The following is an 18298-nucleotide window of genomic DNA, read 5'->3' as shown; positions in this document are numbered from 1 at the left end:
AGGAGTAAAAGGGTGAAAGAATGGCCAAAGACAGATAATCCATTTTCACCCAGTTTAAGAGTCCTACAAAGCTCTTACTTAAAAACACCTGTGTTGGGTGTAGGACCATGGAGATTGCCATCTTACATGTATATTTAGTCTTTGGTTATACTATTTCAAATGTTCTGTAGCTATAATAGCATGAAATTGATACCCTACCTGATACAGAGATAGCTATTACGTCATTGCTTCTATAATGCTCTGCTGCAAAAGGACTTTTTAAAGGATTTCTAATGATAATGAAAATATTCTGATACAGCATTAAGGATTTTGCTACTGAAATGTGTTTAATGTAAATATGCTGTCAGATACCCTTCAAGTAATTGACAAGAGCAGATGATTAGCAGTGTTCTCGATAGTGTTTTTGCATAATCTTACATTTTGACAGAACTCCTCAGCGGCTTTTTATTGTCAGTGCTCTGCAATCAGTAATACTTTTTCCTTGACATTTACTTTGTCATTATAAATCTTGTAAGTGGTCATTTAACTTGTTCGGTATGCATGTAAGAATATCATTACTAACACGTTTGAAAAAATGTCTTCCTGTTGAGGAGCTGTTGTGAAAGTAAACTTAAAAAACCCTTAAATGAAGTAGGTTGATGAGTGACTTTATGAAATAAATACCTGTCTGTGAGCATCTTCTTGCACATTTCAGGGAGGATTTTTAAATCACTTTCTTATTGAACATTTGCATGTAAGTCATCAAATTCAACATGGTTGTTGGATTTTTTTTTAATCCTGTATTTTTTTAACTTAATACTATTTTTCAGTTATGATCATTTACATCTAACTGACCAAAATGAAACCATTGTGATCCATAAGCATTCATAATTGCATACCGCGTGTAACGTTAATAGTCAATATAATAAACCTTCATCTTTATTGAAGCATCTCTTGTTTCTACAGCAGTCCTTTAATCTATCTCAATAGATTTCTAGTGTACAGCTGATATAGATTTGGTCAGTGACAAGGGTTAGAGTAGTCTTGTAGAACATTTACTTGTAGCTGTGAAAAGCCCACATTCATCAGAGGATTAGGTCGATCAGATTGTACCAGGATCAATGGAAGGACTGTGTGATCCCTCTTAGGCTGTAATGTGTTCACCTTCTTTGGAGAGAATTCACATACACACACATTTCTCTGTCTTAAAGCCATTTATCTCAGAATGTCAAATTGCAATAATTAACCATTATTGATCTTAAATTCAATTAACTTCATTAACACAGGTCATGATGAGGGTGCTTGTAAGGGAAAGCCTCTTGACAGGAGTCTTTTCTTATATGACATTGAATGTTCACAATCACGGCTATAAACTATTCATATTGTGCCACAGGAACATCTTTTAAAAATGACAAGAGTTTGGTTGGTGGCTCTGAAGCGACATTTTAATCCCTTCCCCCTCATCTTCTAGTTTTCAGGGTTTTCCAGCAAATTTTCTATTCAGGAATCAGTGAACCATTTGTTTCCAGCACATTATGTTAGTGTAGTATTATAGCAAAACCCACCTATTGAAATACCCTTCAGTTCAATAGCTAGTGCTAGATAGAGACTCATTTACAAAAGCATATATTGGTATAGTTAGCAAACAAGTGAAATGCATATTCAGTGCTTCTTTTTGCTATGCATACAAAACAAGCTGGGGCCATCGTGTAGAGGTAATCCTTAGAATCTCTGCTTTCTCCAAGTCCTAAGATTCATATTGCAGTCAATAGTTGTTTTTCTTATATGAGGGCTGAATAAAAACTGTGAAAGGACCTAAAGCTTTGTTGGACCACAGTGAACTCCTTTTTTTCATGGAGAAACTTCATTATAAGTACAAGTTCACAATAGCTGAAACTGTGATTGAAATAATTTGGATTTCTACTATACCATTCATACAGTTGTGTGGAGTTTATTGTAAGGAGGCACTGCAACCAAAATAGCTATTGAAACTACTGTATAAAGGACTTGAATGGGAATTCCAAGTTTGCAAGAAAAACGAAGGATCAGGTTGAAGGTCTTTCAGTACATTTTGAATGTCTTAAGTAGTCATGATCATTTACAAATAAAAATCCAAGTAAAATGACGCACTGTAATATATTGAAGCATTTTAGGTCAAAACTTGATATTTAAACACTTCACAATGACAGCTACAGCTCCAGAGATGTGTGTTAATATTATTATAGTTAAACACAAATACAAACCCAGTGTTCTGGTTACTGTAAAACTTGTAAGATGTGCACAGATTAGGAGCAACCAAAGATGTGGGAAGTAAGGTGTGAGATTTTTTTTCTTAGTCTAAAAAGAAAATGCTAAACCGTAATCAGAAGGCTCTGAGAAATGTGGATAAAGAGAAATTACAACATCAGTTTTGTTCAGAAACAGATTTCTGTGACAATTAAATGGTCATTTTGTCACTACATTTGCTATTTCCACTCCACTATGTAAAGCATTTACTGAAAAGAGGCAGGACTGCAGCAGAATGGTTTGATTACTGCATTTGAAGAAACTGAAGTTCCCTTACAACATCTGTTTGCTCAGTGAAGGATTATAATAATTAAGAGCTATTAGAGCCATATTGAGAACTTTTATGCTCATGGCTGCTTATCCTGGAGTTGGCTGTGAATCTTGTATTAGTTTATTGAATGCCCTGTGTGCTCTTCAGTGATTAAAAGATGCCACCCAAATGCTGATACTGAGCAGAGATTACGTCACTGTGTGGTTTTGTGTCAATTTATACACAGAATTTGCATTTGTTTAACCAGCGTGTTGATAGTGACTTTTATTTAAAAAGAAAAAAAACCCCAACAAACAAATATTTTTATTATTTGAGAATTCTGGTAAATATTTTTATTCACTTGAGGAAATGGTAGTTCTGTGCTTAGAAAAATTCTGCAAAGTCCAAAAAAAAAATGTACCTCCCAAATCAGAATTAGGGTCAAAGCATAACATGGAACTGTTTTCTCTGCTTATGAATGTTTATTTCCCACTGTAGTACGTGTTTGCATGGAGTGGGAAACTAATGAGTCTTTAGGACATTACATCAAGCAACCATCTTGGACACCAATGGAAAACCACTTTTGTCGTACTTTAAGTGAATCACATCTATTCGTTATGAATAATTTATACAGCAAATGTAGGTGTTTTTTTTTTTTTCTGTTACTAATGTATTTGTTAAGTTTATGTGAAAATTTTCAGACTGTGGGGCTGATTTTGAGCTGTTTACTTGGACAGTTTGTGCCTGGTGCTGTTTCCCGTTCCTGGCTGGTTAGCTGACCCGGAACCTCCCGATGGACAGTGAGGAACTTTATGTGCCTTTGAATGACATTCATATGTAACTTTGGTGTACCTGGAGGAACGGCATCCTTTCCCAGGAACGTGGAAGGGTGGGGAGGGGAGGAAGAGGAAGGTGCTACAAGAATGGTGATGAAACGGGAACACCAAGACCCTGAACTGACTCAAACAGAGCAGTTAAGAATTTCCAACGGGTGCTTACGGTCCCTGTTACTCATTTGCTGACTTGATCTAGTCCTGATGGTGCTTGTGAAAGGTTGTTTATGTGGTGACAGGGAAGGCCAAGAAGGTCTTTTTCTCTCTTCCACCAGAGTGCAAAGGGAGAAGGAGATTGATTCCACGAAATACGGTAACAAGGAGCTCCTTCTGTCCTCATGGGAGTCCATAATGCTTCTTTAGCCTTTCCACACGCAGCAGGACATGGACTGTTCCTCAGCTTCTCTACAGCTGTACTTTCGGGAGTCAGTATTGTGTATGTGTGGCTGCAAATTTAGAACAAACCCATAAAAATCTGTTTTTCCTGACCAGGCATAGTCTCTGAACTGTTACTCCTATGAAGTTTTCTCATAAGCGTGTTTTTCACTTCTGACTGTACGATAATGTGCAGCTTTGCAGGAGAGAGAGACGTGATCCATCATGTTACATCTCCACTGCACTTCTGGTAGAACAGGTGTTCACAGGCTACCCAAAGTCCTCCTCTGTGCTGGGAGCAGGAAACTCTTTGGAGGACAGTTGTGACAATACTACTTATTCTTACTTCTAAACCCTTTCCTATTTTCCCCATTGTGACAAGAGGCTTGCTGGCAGTCTGCGGATTCAGCATTTATTAGATGCCAGCAGCTTGGCTTGGAGGAGATTTGTAACCACAGGCTCTGGGTTGTGCATAGTACATGCACCTGTGGGTCTTTCACTGGGTATTATATCCTTAATAATTGGTTAAGCTGAAAACTGGCAATTATTTTCAATTATACACATACATTATATTCACATAAACACACTGTGAAGCAGCATAGGAACAGAAACACAAACTTAAGCCATCTTCTCATGTTTTGTGTAAATAGCTGAATTATAGATATTAACCTGCAGGAGTTACAGGCTCCTTGTCTTCTTGTTTGGCACTAGGCAAGTAATTTTGAACTTCTTTGGATTTCCAGGTTTGCAGATAAGAATGTTTCTTCCACAGGGTTGCTGTGAAGTATAAACCACTCATTGAAGCTTTTGAACACCTCAGTAGAGTGATGCTGTCCAGTAGTTGTTTCTAAGCCATCGTTTATTATGGCATCCTGTTTTTTCAGGTGTGTATTTAATGAAGGAGATAATACATAAATGTGAGGTTTGCGTGGGAATCTCTCATTTAACAAAAACCTAAACAGTATTCGGTTTCAGAAAAACAAACTCATCCCCGATCAGAATTAGTAGCAATTTTGGAATGTTTTCTCTCTTTGTTTGGCGGTGGCCTGTATAATACTTTTCATATGGCAGTGTAAAGTCGAAAGTGAACAGTAGACCTGAATCCTGTACCCTCCTTTAAACTACAAAATAACAGAGGAGTTTGGAATACAGTGAAATACAGAAAAAGGTGCCTGCTGTGGACTTGCTGTGTTCTGTGTTAGATGGACCACGCTTTAATGACATATAGACTCATTTCTTGTTATCGTTTCTTCACTGTATATTCTTGTCCATGTAATTCTCAGCTCTTAGCACTTAGAGTTGATTTGAGCTCTCTGAAGTTGCTCCAAATGTAATACCAGCCCAGGATGCTGGATTAGAGCAGCTGGCTAGCTTCCTCTGGCCTATTTCTGAGCTCTGTGGCAGACAGCTGCAGTATTTTCATGAAGGAACAAACACAAGTACACTTCAAAGTTCCTAGTGCCTAATGATAGCCACCCATTAGATTGGCATGCTATGTCACATCCATCCACACTGCTTCCCAATAACTTAATACTACACTCTTATTGGCATGAAAAGGCTGCAGATTTACCAACATAAAAAAAAAAAATCCAGCTAAACAAGCATTAATCGTGCACATCACATCAAATTAACATGTTCAGAATTAATACTCTTGACCTTGCCAGTGGGCAGAGTAATCAGTCGTGCAGTAGGATCAGACTCCGGTGAGAGGTACCAGTGACTTCAGCCGACGCGCGAGAGAAGTGCTGACCTCTCCACTTGGAAATAACATTTCTCTCCCATAATAGACAGTCCTGCCTCTATGAAACAGAACCTTTGACCTTTCTAAGAGGAATAATGTCCCTGTCAAGGTGCTGGGTAATCAGTATTGCCATGCCCGTTTAGAGACAGTGTTGTCACTTGCCACTCTTGTAGACAGGGCAGCCCCTCATTCCTCCCATTTCTGTTGCTAACATATGCTAACAACTCTGCCGAGTAGTGAAGCCTCAAATACAATTTAAGTTACATATGAATTATCAGTCAGTCTCTGTATAGGAATAGCTCATGTTGTGGGTGAAATGTTTTCCTTTCTTCCTGTAAGTGGAAGGCCTGTGGAGTGGGAGTTTTCTAACAGACTAATATAACTCTTGTATATGTCTTCATTTGCATTAGGTCTTTGATTGACTCCATCCACCGAGCTGGTTTTCTCTTGCCTCTGTTCATTAATTTTGTGAGCAGGGTTCATTGGCACAGTCAAATCGTCTCCGTGCTGCTGTTTCGCTGTTGGTTTTCTCTGGACTCGCGTTCAGACGGAGGCTCCTCGCGACTCCGAATGGTCCCAGCAACACTAGGGTCGATTCGAGGTTTGTTCATCGACGTCTTAAATCTTGGGAAATGACCCTTAGTATTACACGATAATTTCAAACCATGCATAAATAAATAATAAAGCTGGTTGTAATTTTTTTAATAAAAAGTGATTCGGTTAAAGCCAAAATATTTCCAAGGAATTGAATGGTTTTGATAAATTTTTGTAGTTAAGCATTTTTTTATGTGAGAATATTTGAAAGTTTTGGTACTTTCGCAAGCAAAGAGTTTATATAGTAGTTTAAGTATACCCAAGTAAGCTAATTAAAAGAGAAAGTTTTGGTGAAGAAAGCATCATTAAAACAAGACATTTTAAAAGTATTGAAATGAAATATTTGGATAGATCCAAACCAAAATATATGGTCTCAGATGCACTTTTCAGGAAATAGGGGAAGAATTGTGCAATTAATTGGTATTTGGAGAACCGTAAAATGCGCCTTTAGTGCTGTGGGTTTGTATTTCCAAGCAAACTGGAGGAGGTGTGTGTCTGATGTTACTGGGTGGATGTTGCCATGGAAGGGATGAAAACCACGTGATGTTTTTCCTCCTCCTGCTGGAGAGGAGCAGCTGGGGTTTGAGCCAGTGGCTGTTGAGCTGGTGGGCACCTCACAAGGTTCCATCGGTAGAGTAACGTCTGTTTGGGCTGCACGGGGACTTCCCCAGCTGCAGGAACAGTGAACTGGTGATATTTCTCTGGTCTAGGATAGTAGATTTCTGGTGTCTGTGTAGAACCAGGTATATGAGTTTATTAGTGTATATACAATATGTAGATCATTCTGGGCAGTGATGGATCGCAGTTTATTTCCACTGGCAAAGAAATGATCCATAACTCACTTATGAAGGTAATTCCCTCTTGTGTGGAAGTGAATTGCATTATACCATAGCTTACTATTATGTATTGATATCAAATGTGTTAATTTCATTGTTACCTAGGAAATATTAATGAGACAACTGTCTGTTTTCAACCTCTCTGTGGCTGCACCTGCAATGGGTTTCTGAATCCCTTGAAGATGCTCATCTTCTCTAGAAACTGAGGGCCACACCAGCGAACTGCTTCCCACTTTTTGTCAAATATTATGTCACAGTGACACCATTGCTCAACTTGCAGGCAGTTTCCTGTGGGTTATGGTGTTCTGTGAGACGTAAACTAGAAACTTTTTTGAGAACTTTTTTTTAATTTGACTCTGGAAAAACAAAAAAAACACAGAACCACATAATTTCTTTGACTTCCATTCTTATTAACATCTTTTGCCATTAGAATTGTCTTTAAAATTGTTTTATTTTCCCTCAGACTTTGCTGTTGAGGCACTGAAGAACAGTTTTACAGATGCCCTGCTGCTTCAAACATTTACTCCGCACTACAAAAATATCAAGCTACGAGTCTATTTTTTATTTAAGAACAAGGAAATAGCTGAGTAACGATGGATGGGAGGCAGTGCTTCTTAAACACAATGTCTCCACCAGGCAGTGAATCTCAGTGATTTTATTTTCTGCTTTCATAGTCTCTTTGCTCTTCTTGTAGGTACTTAACCAAACAAGAAATTTGTCTGCTGTGGGCCTCCATGTCCTTCTCTCTGTTGCAGTGAAGCTGTTACCTTCATCTGTACTCAGAATATTGATCATCTCTCTGCCCTGAGCCGGAGCTGGTGGGGCAGGGAGGGAGCAGAGGTTCCCTTGGCTGCAGATGGGCTCCTTTCCACAAGTGCCTGCACTAAATCCTGTGTTCCCTGCTTGCATGGGGCTGAGGTTTGGCCTTACCATCTCTTCTGTCCCACATGGGGTTTTCTGAGGAGGAAACACGTCAGCCACTGTAAAGCTACCTGTAGTAGTGGTGGTGCAAAACCTTTGCATATGCCCCAAGTCTGCCATTGCAAGTTGGTCCAGGACTTGTTGGATTGTCTTATATTGCTCTGATGGCAAGTGATTAGGTGACCAGCCCCTGGAATCAGGAATTAGAAGCTACTGGCAGGAACTCCAGTTTAGCATTATGGATTTTAAGTCTTAGGCTAAGATATTTTCTTGAGCATCTTCATCTCTTCCATGAATCTTTGGTTGAGGGATTTGGGGGTAATGTCTCTCTCCTTTGTGCAGGGGAAAGAGCTGAAGGAGTTGTTCAAACTCGCAGTTTATTGAAGTTGCAGCTTGCCAGGTTAAATTCCATACTGTCGTTTGTGCCTCATTTCCCTTATTTCTGCATCAAAGACTGATGTCACAAGCTGGCTTCACAACTTGAGCTTAGGAAGGAGAATGGTTATAGAGGAGGCAACTCCTGGTTAACACGCGAATATGCATGATAGTTGGTGAAAAGGGCAAAGAAAGCATGAAAGGTAAATAAATTTACATTTAAATGAGCCGCATGCTAGAGATTTTCCCTAATGTAAAAGTCACTCTCTAAAAAAACTGTATATGTGACAGTACAAGTGTTTCAGTTCCAACAAAATTCCTAAGATTTCAGCAGCAATACAAATCAAAATGTAAAGGAACACACACTAATTAGGGCCTTGATTCTGTGCCCCCTTTTTGTGTTGGTGAGCACCGGTCCCCAGCTCAGCCCGCAGGTGTGAGTGAATGAGGCCGTCATAATGCAGGCAGTGCGGCAAAAGCCTTGGATTTTCTTTACCTTGTAAAAAGGGAATTATTCTTCAGTTTTACAACAGAGGCAAAGGAGCAGGAGTTGTGAAAGAAAAAATGGTTCCACAAGGTGGAAGAGGAAAAGGGGACATTTGCTACCAAATCATAGGTTTCATGCTGTCATTCCTTCCTTCCATCCTTCCTGATTCATCTCACCGGGATATGGCGTGGTGGAGAGGTAGTTAATTACCGCTTGTTAACACATTGCAAGTAGTTACTTAAATTTTTTCAGCTTTAGAGAGTAGTTTGAACTGCTTTAGGTTCCTTTGCCTAAGTTTTTGGTAGAGTTTCAGAAACATGATGGAACAAATAATTAAGATGAAAAACAACCTGTAGCATCCATAGGGGAATGAAAGTGTTGAATGAAATCCACCTTGTTAGATTATTTTCAGTGGTTTTGTTGCAAGTATTTGCGGGGTGGGTGCTGATCCTTGCTACAAATTGCCGACATTACTAATATACAAAAAATAATATATTTAGAAAATATATTGAAAAAGGATGAAGTAGAGCAAAACAGCACAGGTCTGTTTTTGTTAAAGTACATATACTTGTTCTTAAAGTCTGATCTTCATAGCAGCATCTTTGAAACGTCTTAAAATAAAGTTTTTAACATAATTATTTCAAACTATTTTCTCCCAAATATTAAAAATATGACCCTTGCTACATGAATTTCCTGCATTGAAATTATCTGAGCTGAAATATGTAATCATTGCTATGTGATGCTTTTATTTGATATGTTTCTCCTTTCAAAGGTTTAACTTCTGTTCTGAAAATCAGATTATAACTTCACGTGTTTGGAAGAGGATTCACTACCATTCATCCACGTGAAAGAACAGTAGTGAATATTTTGTATTACTTAACAGAATGCAGAAATACTCTGCATGAAACTAAAAGCCTGATTTCATTGTTACTTTAACAGTTGTTTTGTCTCTTGCGGTTTTCTGATAACATTTAAGCATAATTCCCTGAAAGAAGTTTGCATGGTTCAATACCGTATATGTGATACCTACTATACTGTTCTGCATTTTTCACTCTGTTGGTTAAAGCAGGTCGTTCTGGGGTATAAACTATTACCATCTCTGCACTATTGCCTGAATGAACAAGCTATAGATGAGTCAATGTGTTTAAGACACAGATCCCACATGTTCCAGATGTGTTGCAGAGAAGGTCAGAAGTCAAGTATCTTCAACCATAGAGTCTACTGGAAACATGTTTTTTTTCAAAGTTTATAATTGTATTTGTGAGAGATTGCAAGTAAATTTTAAATTCCACTTCAATACATACAGACAGTCATGTTCGATTTTTGTGTTCTTGCTTAGCTGTAAATTAATGCGTTGTATAGAAATAGATCATTTTGATCAGTTAATGATCCCTCTCTTAGTGTTTCCATAGTTTTCTTGCCTAAAGGAAAAACTTAGGTAGACTTAGTGTGTGTAGAATATGTGCACAGAAGCACCATGGAAAAAAGAAATTGTTTACTGTCAGTTCCCAACTATCCTATTCAGGAAGAGTATCTGAGATTTACATCAACGAGTTGCATTACTTGAGGGGGGAAGAAAAGACAGGATCCCTGTTGGGTGTCTGTGTAGCTTATGCTGAGTAAATATTGACAAAGTAGTCTAAAGAGCAAACACTTTGACATTTGTAAGGTCCACTGGAAGGTCTTGTATATATTTATACAGCAAGAGTGAGTACAGCATACCAATTTTCTTGAACTAGCTCCTGACATAATTCTACATGGGCTTTCTTGTTGGGAAAGGTATGTTTAAATGTGAATGGGTCATTTGTTACACCCATCATGAATATTCTCAAATTGCTCTTAGTGAGTTGTTTCAAAAGGTTGCATCACCTGCTTTTACCATCTCCTCCTCCAAAATATGATACTAATAATAATTATAACTTTAAAAAAATCTCATTTTTTATTATTGTAACTAGGGATTTTTTGACTTTGTAGAATTTTTTTTTATATTTGTTGTACTCTATATTTATTAAAGATTGAGTCTCAAAACTGTAATGAGCAAAAAATGCTTGCTTAATTTAAATTGTGAATCTGTCTGTTAAGAAATGCATTAGGGGTAGGAGAAGCATAAGACATATTAATTGACAGACAGGAACTGCTGTCTCTGAGGTTGATACAAGTAATTTATTACTTTAGAAATGAATGCCACCTCCAGAATGTGCTTCATTAATTTCAAATTTAGTTTTAATTTCAAGCTGTTGCCCCTTGAGAAGAACAAGGTGGCAAATTATGTTTGAAGAGCAGATTTTTTTCTTGCTCTGAAGAAACACTAAATTTTAACTGTTTAATTTTACAAATAAGTGCACTTCTTTGGCTAAAAGACTTAAGCAAAGTATGATCAACAGAAACTAACTTATATTTTCTTCTCTTCATGTTAGCCTATGTTTCAGACGAACTAAAAGCGGCAGCGCTGGTGGAAGAAGATGTGGAACCTGATGAAAATGCTGTTGATGGGGAGCCTTCAGCAAAATATGCATGTCCAGAAAAAGACTTCAGTAAGAACTGCCAAAGCTACCAAAACTCTCCAGCAGCTGAATTTTCTAGCCATGAGATGGACAGTGAGTCACATATCAGTGAGACAAGTGACCGCATGGCAGACTTCGAGAGCAGCTCTATTAAAAATGAGGAGGAGAGCAAGGAGGCTTCGATACCACTGGAAGACTCTACTGTATCGGATAGTTTAGAACAAATGAAAGCCGTGTATAATAACTTCCTCTCCAATTCCTACTGGTCCAATCTCAATTTGAACCTTCACCAGCCGATTTCAGAAAAAAACAACGGCAGCAGCAGCAGTAGCAGCAGCAGCAGTAGCAGCTGTGGAAGCGGCAGCTTTGACTGGCACCAGACTGCGATGGCTAAAACACTGCAGCAAGTTTCTCAGAGCAGAATTCTTCCTGAACCGAGTCTTTTTAGCACAGTTCAATTGTACAGACAAAGCAGTAAGCTTTATGGCTCTATATTTACTGGAGCCAGTAAATTCCGCTGTAAAGACTGCAGTGCTGCCTATGATACTTTAGTAGAATTAACAGTGCACATGAATGAAACGGGACATTATCGAGATGACAACCATGAAACTGATAACAATAACCCCAAAAGATGGTCGAAACCTCGTAAACGTTCTTTGCTTGAAATGGAAGGGAAAGAAGACGCCCAGAAAGTATTAAAGTGTATGTACTGTGGTCATTCATTTGAATCTCTTCAGGATTTGAGTGTTCATATGATCAAAACAAAACACTACCAAAAAGTGCCTCTGAAGGAACCTGTTACACCTGTAGCAGCAAAAATTATCCCAGCTGCTAGAAAGAAAGCATCACTGGAGCTTGAACTTCCAAGTTCTCCAGACTCCACAGGTGGGACACCAAAAGCAACAATCTCAGATACCAACGATGCACTTCAAAAGAATTCTAATCCTTACATTACGCCAAATAATCGCTACGGTCACCAGAACGGTGCCAGCTACGCCTGGCACTTTGAGGCGAGGAAATCTCAAATTCTGAAGTGCATGGAGTGTGGAAGTTCACATGACACTCTGCAGGAACTCACGGCTCACATGATGGTGACGGGACATTTTATTAAAGTCACTAACTCTGCCATGAAAAAAGGGAAACCAATTATAGAAGCCCCAGCAACACCAACAATAACGTCCTTAGTAGATGAGAAAGTCCAGTCTGTGCCACTAGCTGCCACCACTTTCACGTCTCCTTCCAACACACCCTCTAGTGTTTCCCCTAAATTAAATGTTGAAATAAAAAAAGAAGTAGATAAAGAAAGAGGCATTGCTGATGAGAAACTGAAAGACAAAGAAAAGTCAAGTGAAGACGAGGAGAAGTATGATATCTCCTCAAAATACCATTACTTGACTGAAAATGACCTAGAGGAAAGCCCTAAGGGGGGATTAGATATATTGAAGTCTTTAGAAAACACAGTTACATCAGCTATAAACAAAGCCCAGAATGGCACACCAAGCTGGGGTGGCTACCCAAGCATTCATGCTGCCTATCAGCTGCCTAATATGATGAAGCTGTCATTGGGTTCGTCTGGGAAGAGTACACCATTAAAACCTATGTTTGGAAACAATGAACTAGTATCGCCAACTAAAAACCAGCCCTTGGTGTCTCCACCAAGCAGTCAGACCTCTCCTGTGCCAAAAACAAACTTTCACGCCATGGAAGAATTGGTAAAAAAAGTCACTGAGAAGGTGGCTAAAGTGGAGGAAAAAATGAAAGAGCCGGAAGGAAAGCTTTCTCCAATGAAGCGCGCAACACCTTCGCCATGCAGTAGTGAAGTCAGTGAACCCCTTAAGATGGAGTCCTCCAATGATGGTGGCTTTAAAAGCCAGCAGAACAGCCCAGTCCCTCAGAGAGATGGTTGCAAGGACAGTCCAACTGTAGAACCTGTGGAAAATGGGAAAGAGCCTGTTAAGTCCATTGTAAGTTCTTTAAGTAGCAGCACAGCTATCATTACTGATCACCCCCCCGAACAGCCATTTGTAAATCCATTAAGTGCACTCCAGTCTGTCATGAATATTCACCTCGGGAAGGCCGCAAAGCCATCTTTGCCCACTTTGGATCCAATGAGCATGCTTTTTAAAATGAGCAACAGTTTGGCGGAAAAGGCTGCAGTGGCCACCCCACCTCTACAGTCCAAAAAACCAGACCACTTAGACCGTTATTTTTATCATGTCAACAATGACCAACCCATAGATTTGACGAAAGGCAAGAGTGACAAAAGCTGCTCTTTGGGTTCAGCGCTTTTGTCATCCACATCGACATCTTCTGCATCTTCTTCATCTACAGTGACAACAGCAAAGACATCTGCAGTCGTGTCATTCATGTCAAACTCGCCGCTACGCGAGAATGCCTTGTCAGATATATCTGATATGCTGAAGAACCTGACAGAAAGTCACACATCAAAATCTTCCACACCTTCCAGCATATCCGAGAAATCTGACATTGATGGTACCACAATAGAGGAACCCGAAGAGAGTACACCAGCTCAGAAAAGGAAGGGACGTCAGTCTAACTGGAACCCTCAGCACTTGCTCATATTGCAGGCCCAGTTTGCAGCGAGTTTACGGCAGACTTCAGAGGGGAAATACATCATGTCAGACTTGAGCCCTCAAGAAAGAATGCACATTTCCAGGTTTACGGGACTTTCAATGACCACAATTAGCCACTGGCTAGCCAATGTGAAATACCAGCTCCGAAGGACGGGGGGAACTAAGTTCCTTAAAAATTTGGACACTGGGCACCCAGTGTTCTTTTGTAATGACTGTGCTTCACAGATCAGAACTCCTTCAACTTATATCAGTCATCTTGAATCGCATCTGGGTTTCAGGTTAAGAGACTTGTCCAAACTGTCCAGTGAACAGATTAACAATCAGATAGCACAAGCAAAGTCACCGTCTGAAAAACTGGTGACGTCCTCTCCAGAGGAAGATATCGGAACTTCATATCAGTGCAAACTTTGTAACAGGACTTTTGCAAGCAAGCATGCTGTTAAACTTCATCTTAGTAAAACACATGGGAAGTCACCAGAGGATCATCTTCTGTATGTTTCGGAGTTAGAGAAGCAGTAGCATTTGCTTTTGATTGAAATAACTGTAATTTGCTTTGAGGAAAACTTGTCAAAGACGCCTTAAAGCTACTGTTTAGTTCTTGGCACATGTTCTTATTTTAACTCCAGAGTCGCTCTGGGCTGAACTGTTTTGTATAACTGTACAGTGTTTAAATAGAGGTGCATAATCAGCTGTTGTTACTGGTAAAATATGAAGGTTAAAATGCAGTGGTAAGTGTTTGGAACTTTGTGTAAATTGGATTTAGTTGCTGTGCATCCCTCTGATGCATCAAGCTGCATGCATTAACAGACAGTTTAATTAAGCATTTATAACTAATTCTGGTGCACTTTTTTCATGTGACCCAAGTGTGCTGGTATTTCTCACCCTATAATCTTTAGCCCTCTGAGTACTTTGAAGCACTTTTGCATTAATTTGGTAAAAATGTATGGATATGGATATGGATAAGCTTACCAGCTTAGTTCCGATTACTAATATGAACCTCCATTTATGCAGAGGTGTCTCACACCTTGAAATTTAAAAGATATAATTTTCACATTGAAACATAGATGTATATATTGTATAGATTTCAAAATCTCTTATGGAAATGTGATTGTGGTTAATGCCATTTTCTTTTTCTTCAGCATTTTTAGCAGCAGTGGGTTTTGTACCTGATAAGCCCCAGGTATAAACTGTACCTATATATAGTGTATATTTCATTTTTTAGATCTAACGGTTTTTCTTTTAACATCCAAACATTGTAAATTATATGATGAAAGATACCACAGATAGCATTTATAAAGTATTCAGAAGCATTATTCTTAAAGCAAAGTATGTTTTGTTTTGTTTTGCTATACAGTACATCTATATTAATAGAGGTTCATGTTTAAATTATACATATTTATTAGTGTTGCTATCATTTGTTTGTTTTTCTTTTTTAAACCGTCTGAAGAAACAGAAGCCACGGACTGCATTCCTGGCATGCATTCTAACTGTTTTGCACAACATGACTTTTAAAGGTATTTATTAGTAAAAGAAAAAATAAATAAAAAAGAGAAAATTCAAAATAAACTTAGTGCTCAAAGGGTTAAATCTATTTGAAAAACTTGTACTGTATTTCCTAAACATTGATAAAGCCTTTAAAATGTTTGTACTGTAATACTTTGCTTAAAAAGTTATGAGGCATTCTGTGATATAACCTCTTTTACTTATTTATAAGCGCTCTTGGTTGTTATTTCCTATTGTAGAATGCCTTTTTATTTCAATTGGTAACTTTCTGTTTTGTTCTGCCTAATTATTCTCCCAAGATTCCATACTGCAGCTTTATCTTTAGGCATATGAAAGGTAACCCGTGGTTACCAGCACACTAAGTGATTCTGTTCGTCTCCATTTTTGGCAGTTAATTTGCAGAAGTAACTGACAGCTGACACCATATGAGAATCTATGTATAAAATATTGGCATGTAAACAGCACAGACACTGTAATGCACTCTGTGCCCTGTTTTGTTGTTGACAATGAAGCACCATTATATGACTCTTCATATAACCTTTTTTTCTACAGCAGCATTAAAATTGTCTTTTTGCTATAATTTTGTGTTGCGTTCACAATTATGTCTGAAATGTGCTACGACTAACGAGCACATTAAAATTAAATTGTATGCTATCTGTTTATGACTGAAGCTTGAGTAGGTTTCTTCATCTGCCAGGTGCTGGCAGTCAAAAGCTGCACATAAATCACTGGAGTTTTAGTGAACTTTAGCATTTCAAGAGCAGGGTAGCACTTATTCAAAGGCTGCATTAACAGATTTTTTTCCCCCAGAAAAGATAAATGAGTGTTATAACTCCCTTTTAAACATCAGGTAAGGCTGACTGTGAAGACGGGGTTTATAAGCAACGTGTGGCAAAGCAAATAGGTGCTGTGGATTCAGACCAAGACAGAAAGTGCTACTCGCTGCCTTTCCCCTGAATGCAGTAAGCAGAGTCTGCAGGTTGCACCGGTGGGTATTTCGTGGCTTAGAGAATCCATTTCCATCTATCCAGTGTTTTCCAATGACAGGAGTGGAAACCTGATGACTTAAACTTTGTGATCTTGAAGTGAGTCCTCTTACGGCCCTGCTTGCGGTGGTACAGCGTTCACAGCAGAGAGCGAGACGGGAAAAGAAGATGAATAAACACGCACCAAAAAAATGCAGACAAGTTGGGAGCACTTATGTGATAACGACAGATTTTCCTGGTGTTGACAGGTCATCCCGTCAAAAACACTGAAAACAACTTGCATCTCCAAAGCACCTATATTACTGTGCATTTAAATAATGTCTTTTGCCAGTCAGGTGAACTTGGAGTTTGGAGATGGTTACATGGGAACCAAAACCACCATTGCAGCACTTGAGTCATGTTTCAAGTAATAGCTAGCATCCAGATATCAAACATACAGAGTTTCTTTTTTATAAAAAAAAAGTCACTATCTTCCAGTGCAACTGATTAAATCCTTCCTCCCTTCCTCCTTTCCGTCTTTCTCTCCTCTCCTCCTCCCCTTCCATCTTTCTCTGTAATTCTAAAGGCCAGTAACATGTCTTAAAACATGTGTTGGAATGTTTTGTTCATTCTATAGTGAATGCTGCTGAGCAGACCTCATGAATGGGATTAATGATTAGGGCTCTGGGTTTTTTCCTCCTTTTGCCTCCCAGTTGTATCTGATTTTAAGGTCATTTGTGTGTCAATGTTTATGGCCGATTCCAGCAGTAATTACAGGATGCTGTTTTGCTGGTTGACTGTACCATCCCAGGAGTCCCCCTCACTTAGGCAACCTGGCCAGCCGAAGTCTTTCATGAAGCCTCCTGGGTGGCTGTCCACATCTTTTTGCAAATACAGCCAAACTTTTTACCTCTACAGCAGAGAATTCCTTCTTTGAAAATTATAACAGCTTAAATATAGTATTTGGTTGCAAACTAGAAATTCACACATGAAGAGACTGGCAGATTATTGCATATATTGTCAATCAATGTATTTTAAGATGCACTGTTGACTTATAATAGTAATGCTGAAAACCGTGTTATCTGGGACATGGGAGGGAGTAAAAGCAAGAGACTACAGTGTTCCTCTTGCAGTGTTCCTTCTAGTTGTTCTTAAAAATAGAATCATGGGATGGTTTGGGTTAGAAGGAACCTTAGACATCATCTGTTGATAGTTCCAGCTCCTCTGCCATGGGCAGGGACACCTTTCACTAGACCAGGTTGTTCAAAGCCCCATCCAGCCTGGCCTTGAACACTTCCAGGGATGGGGCATCTACAGCTTCTCTGGGGAGCCTGTTACAGTGCCTCACCACCCTCATGCTAAATATTTTTTTATTTAATCTAAATCTACCCTCTTTAAAGCCATTGCTCCTTGTTTTATCACTTCATGGTCTTCTAAAACATCCCTCTCCAGCTTTCTTGTAGGTTCCCTTTAGGTATTGGAAGGCTGCTCTAAGATCTCCCTGGCGCCTTCTCCAGGCTGAACCACCCCAGCTCCCTCAGCCGATCTTCACAGGAGAGGTGTTCCAGCCCTCTGATCATCTTCTTGGCCTCCTCTGGCCCTGCCCCAACAGGTCCATGTTGGGGGGCCCCAGAGCTGGCCATGGCACTGCAGAGGCTCTCACCAGAGTGGAGCAGAGGGGCAGAATCACCTCCCTCGACCTGCTGGCCACGCTGCTTTTCATGCAGCCCTGGTTGGATTCCTGGGCTGCAAGCACACATTGCTGGGTCATGCCAAATCTTTCATCCACCGGTACCCCTGAGTCCTACTCTGCAGGGCTGCTCTCAATCCCTTCATCCCCCAGCCTGGATAGATATAGATAAGAAGTTGATAACTGCAAATGCTGAATACCACTGATGGAATTGCACCTAATCTAGTAAAACTCAGTTCCTGGGCCTGACTTATCTAGGTCTGAGTCTGCAGTGAGGAGATGTACTGGGTAAAAATTCAGAGAGCAACCATATCTGTTAGCGTGCACCAGAAATTACTTTTTAATACATTTTTAAAATAAGCTTG

General features: G+C 39.4%; 1 protein-coding gene across 3 annotated transcripts in view; it reads left to right on the top strand.

Annotated features, from left to right (window-relative positions):
• Positions 1-15858, top strand: part of TSHZ3 (teashirt zinc finger homeobox 3) — a 64145-nt gene extending 48287 nt beyond the window's left edge. For all 3 annotated transcript variants that reach the window (XM_082063114.1, XM_082063115.1, XM_082063113.1), the window contains exon 3: positions 11095-15858. In XM_082063114.1, coding sequence (XP_081919240.1) covers positions 11095-14294 — 3200 coding nt within the window. In that variant the 3' untranslated portion in view covers positions 14295-15858. The remainder of the gene's footprint in view (positions 1-11094) is intronic.
• The last annotated feature ends 2440 nt before the right edge of the window (positions 15859-18298 follow it).

Source organism: Streptopelia decaocto, assembly GCF_964273445.1.
Source record: "Streptopelia decaocto genome assembly, chromosome: 11".
In the NCBI taxonomy this organism is placed as follows: Eukaryota; Metazoa; Chordata; class Aves; order Columbiformes; family Columbidae; genus Streptopelia; species Streptopelia decaocto.
The sequence above is the reverse complement of the archived record's forward strand: the minus strand, read 5'-3'. Positions and strand labels throughout refer to the sequence as shown.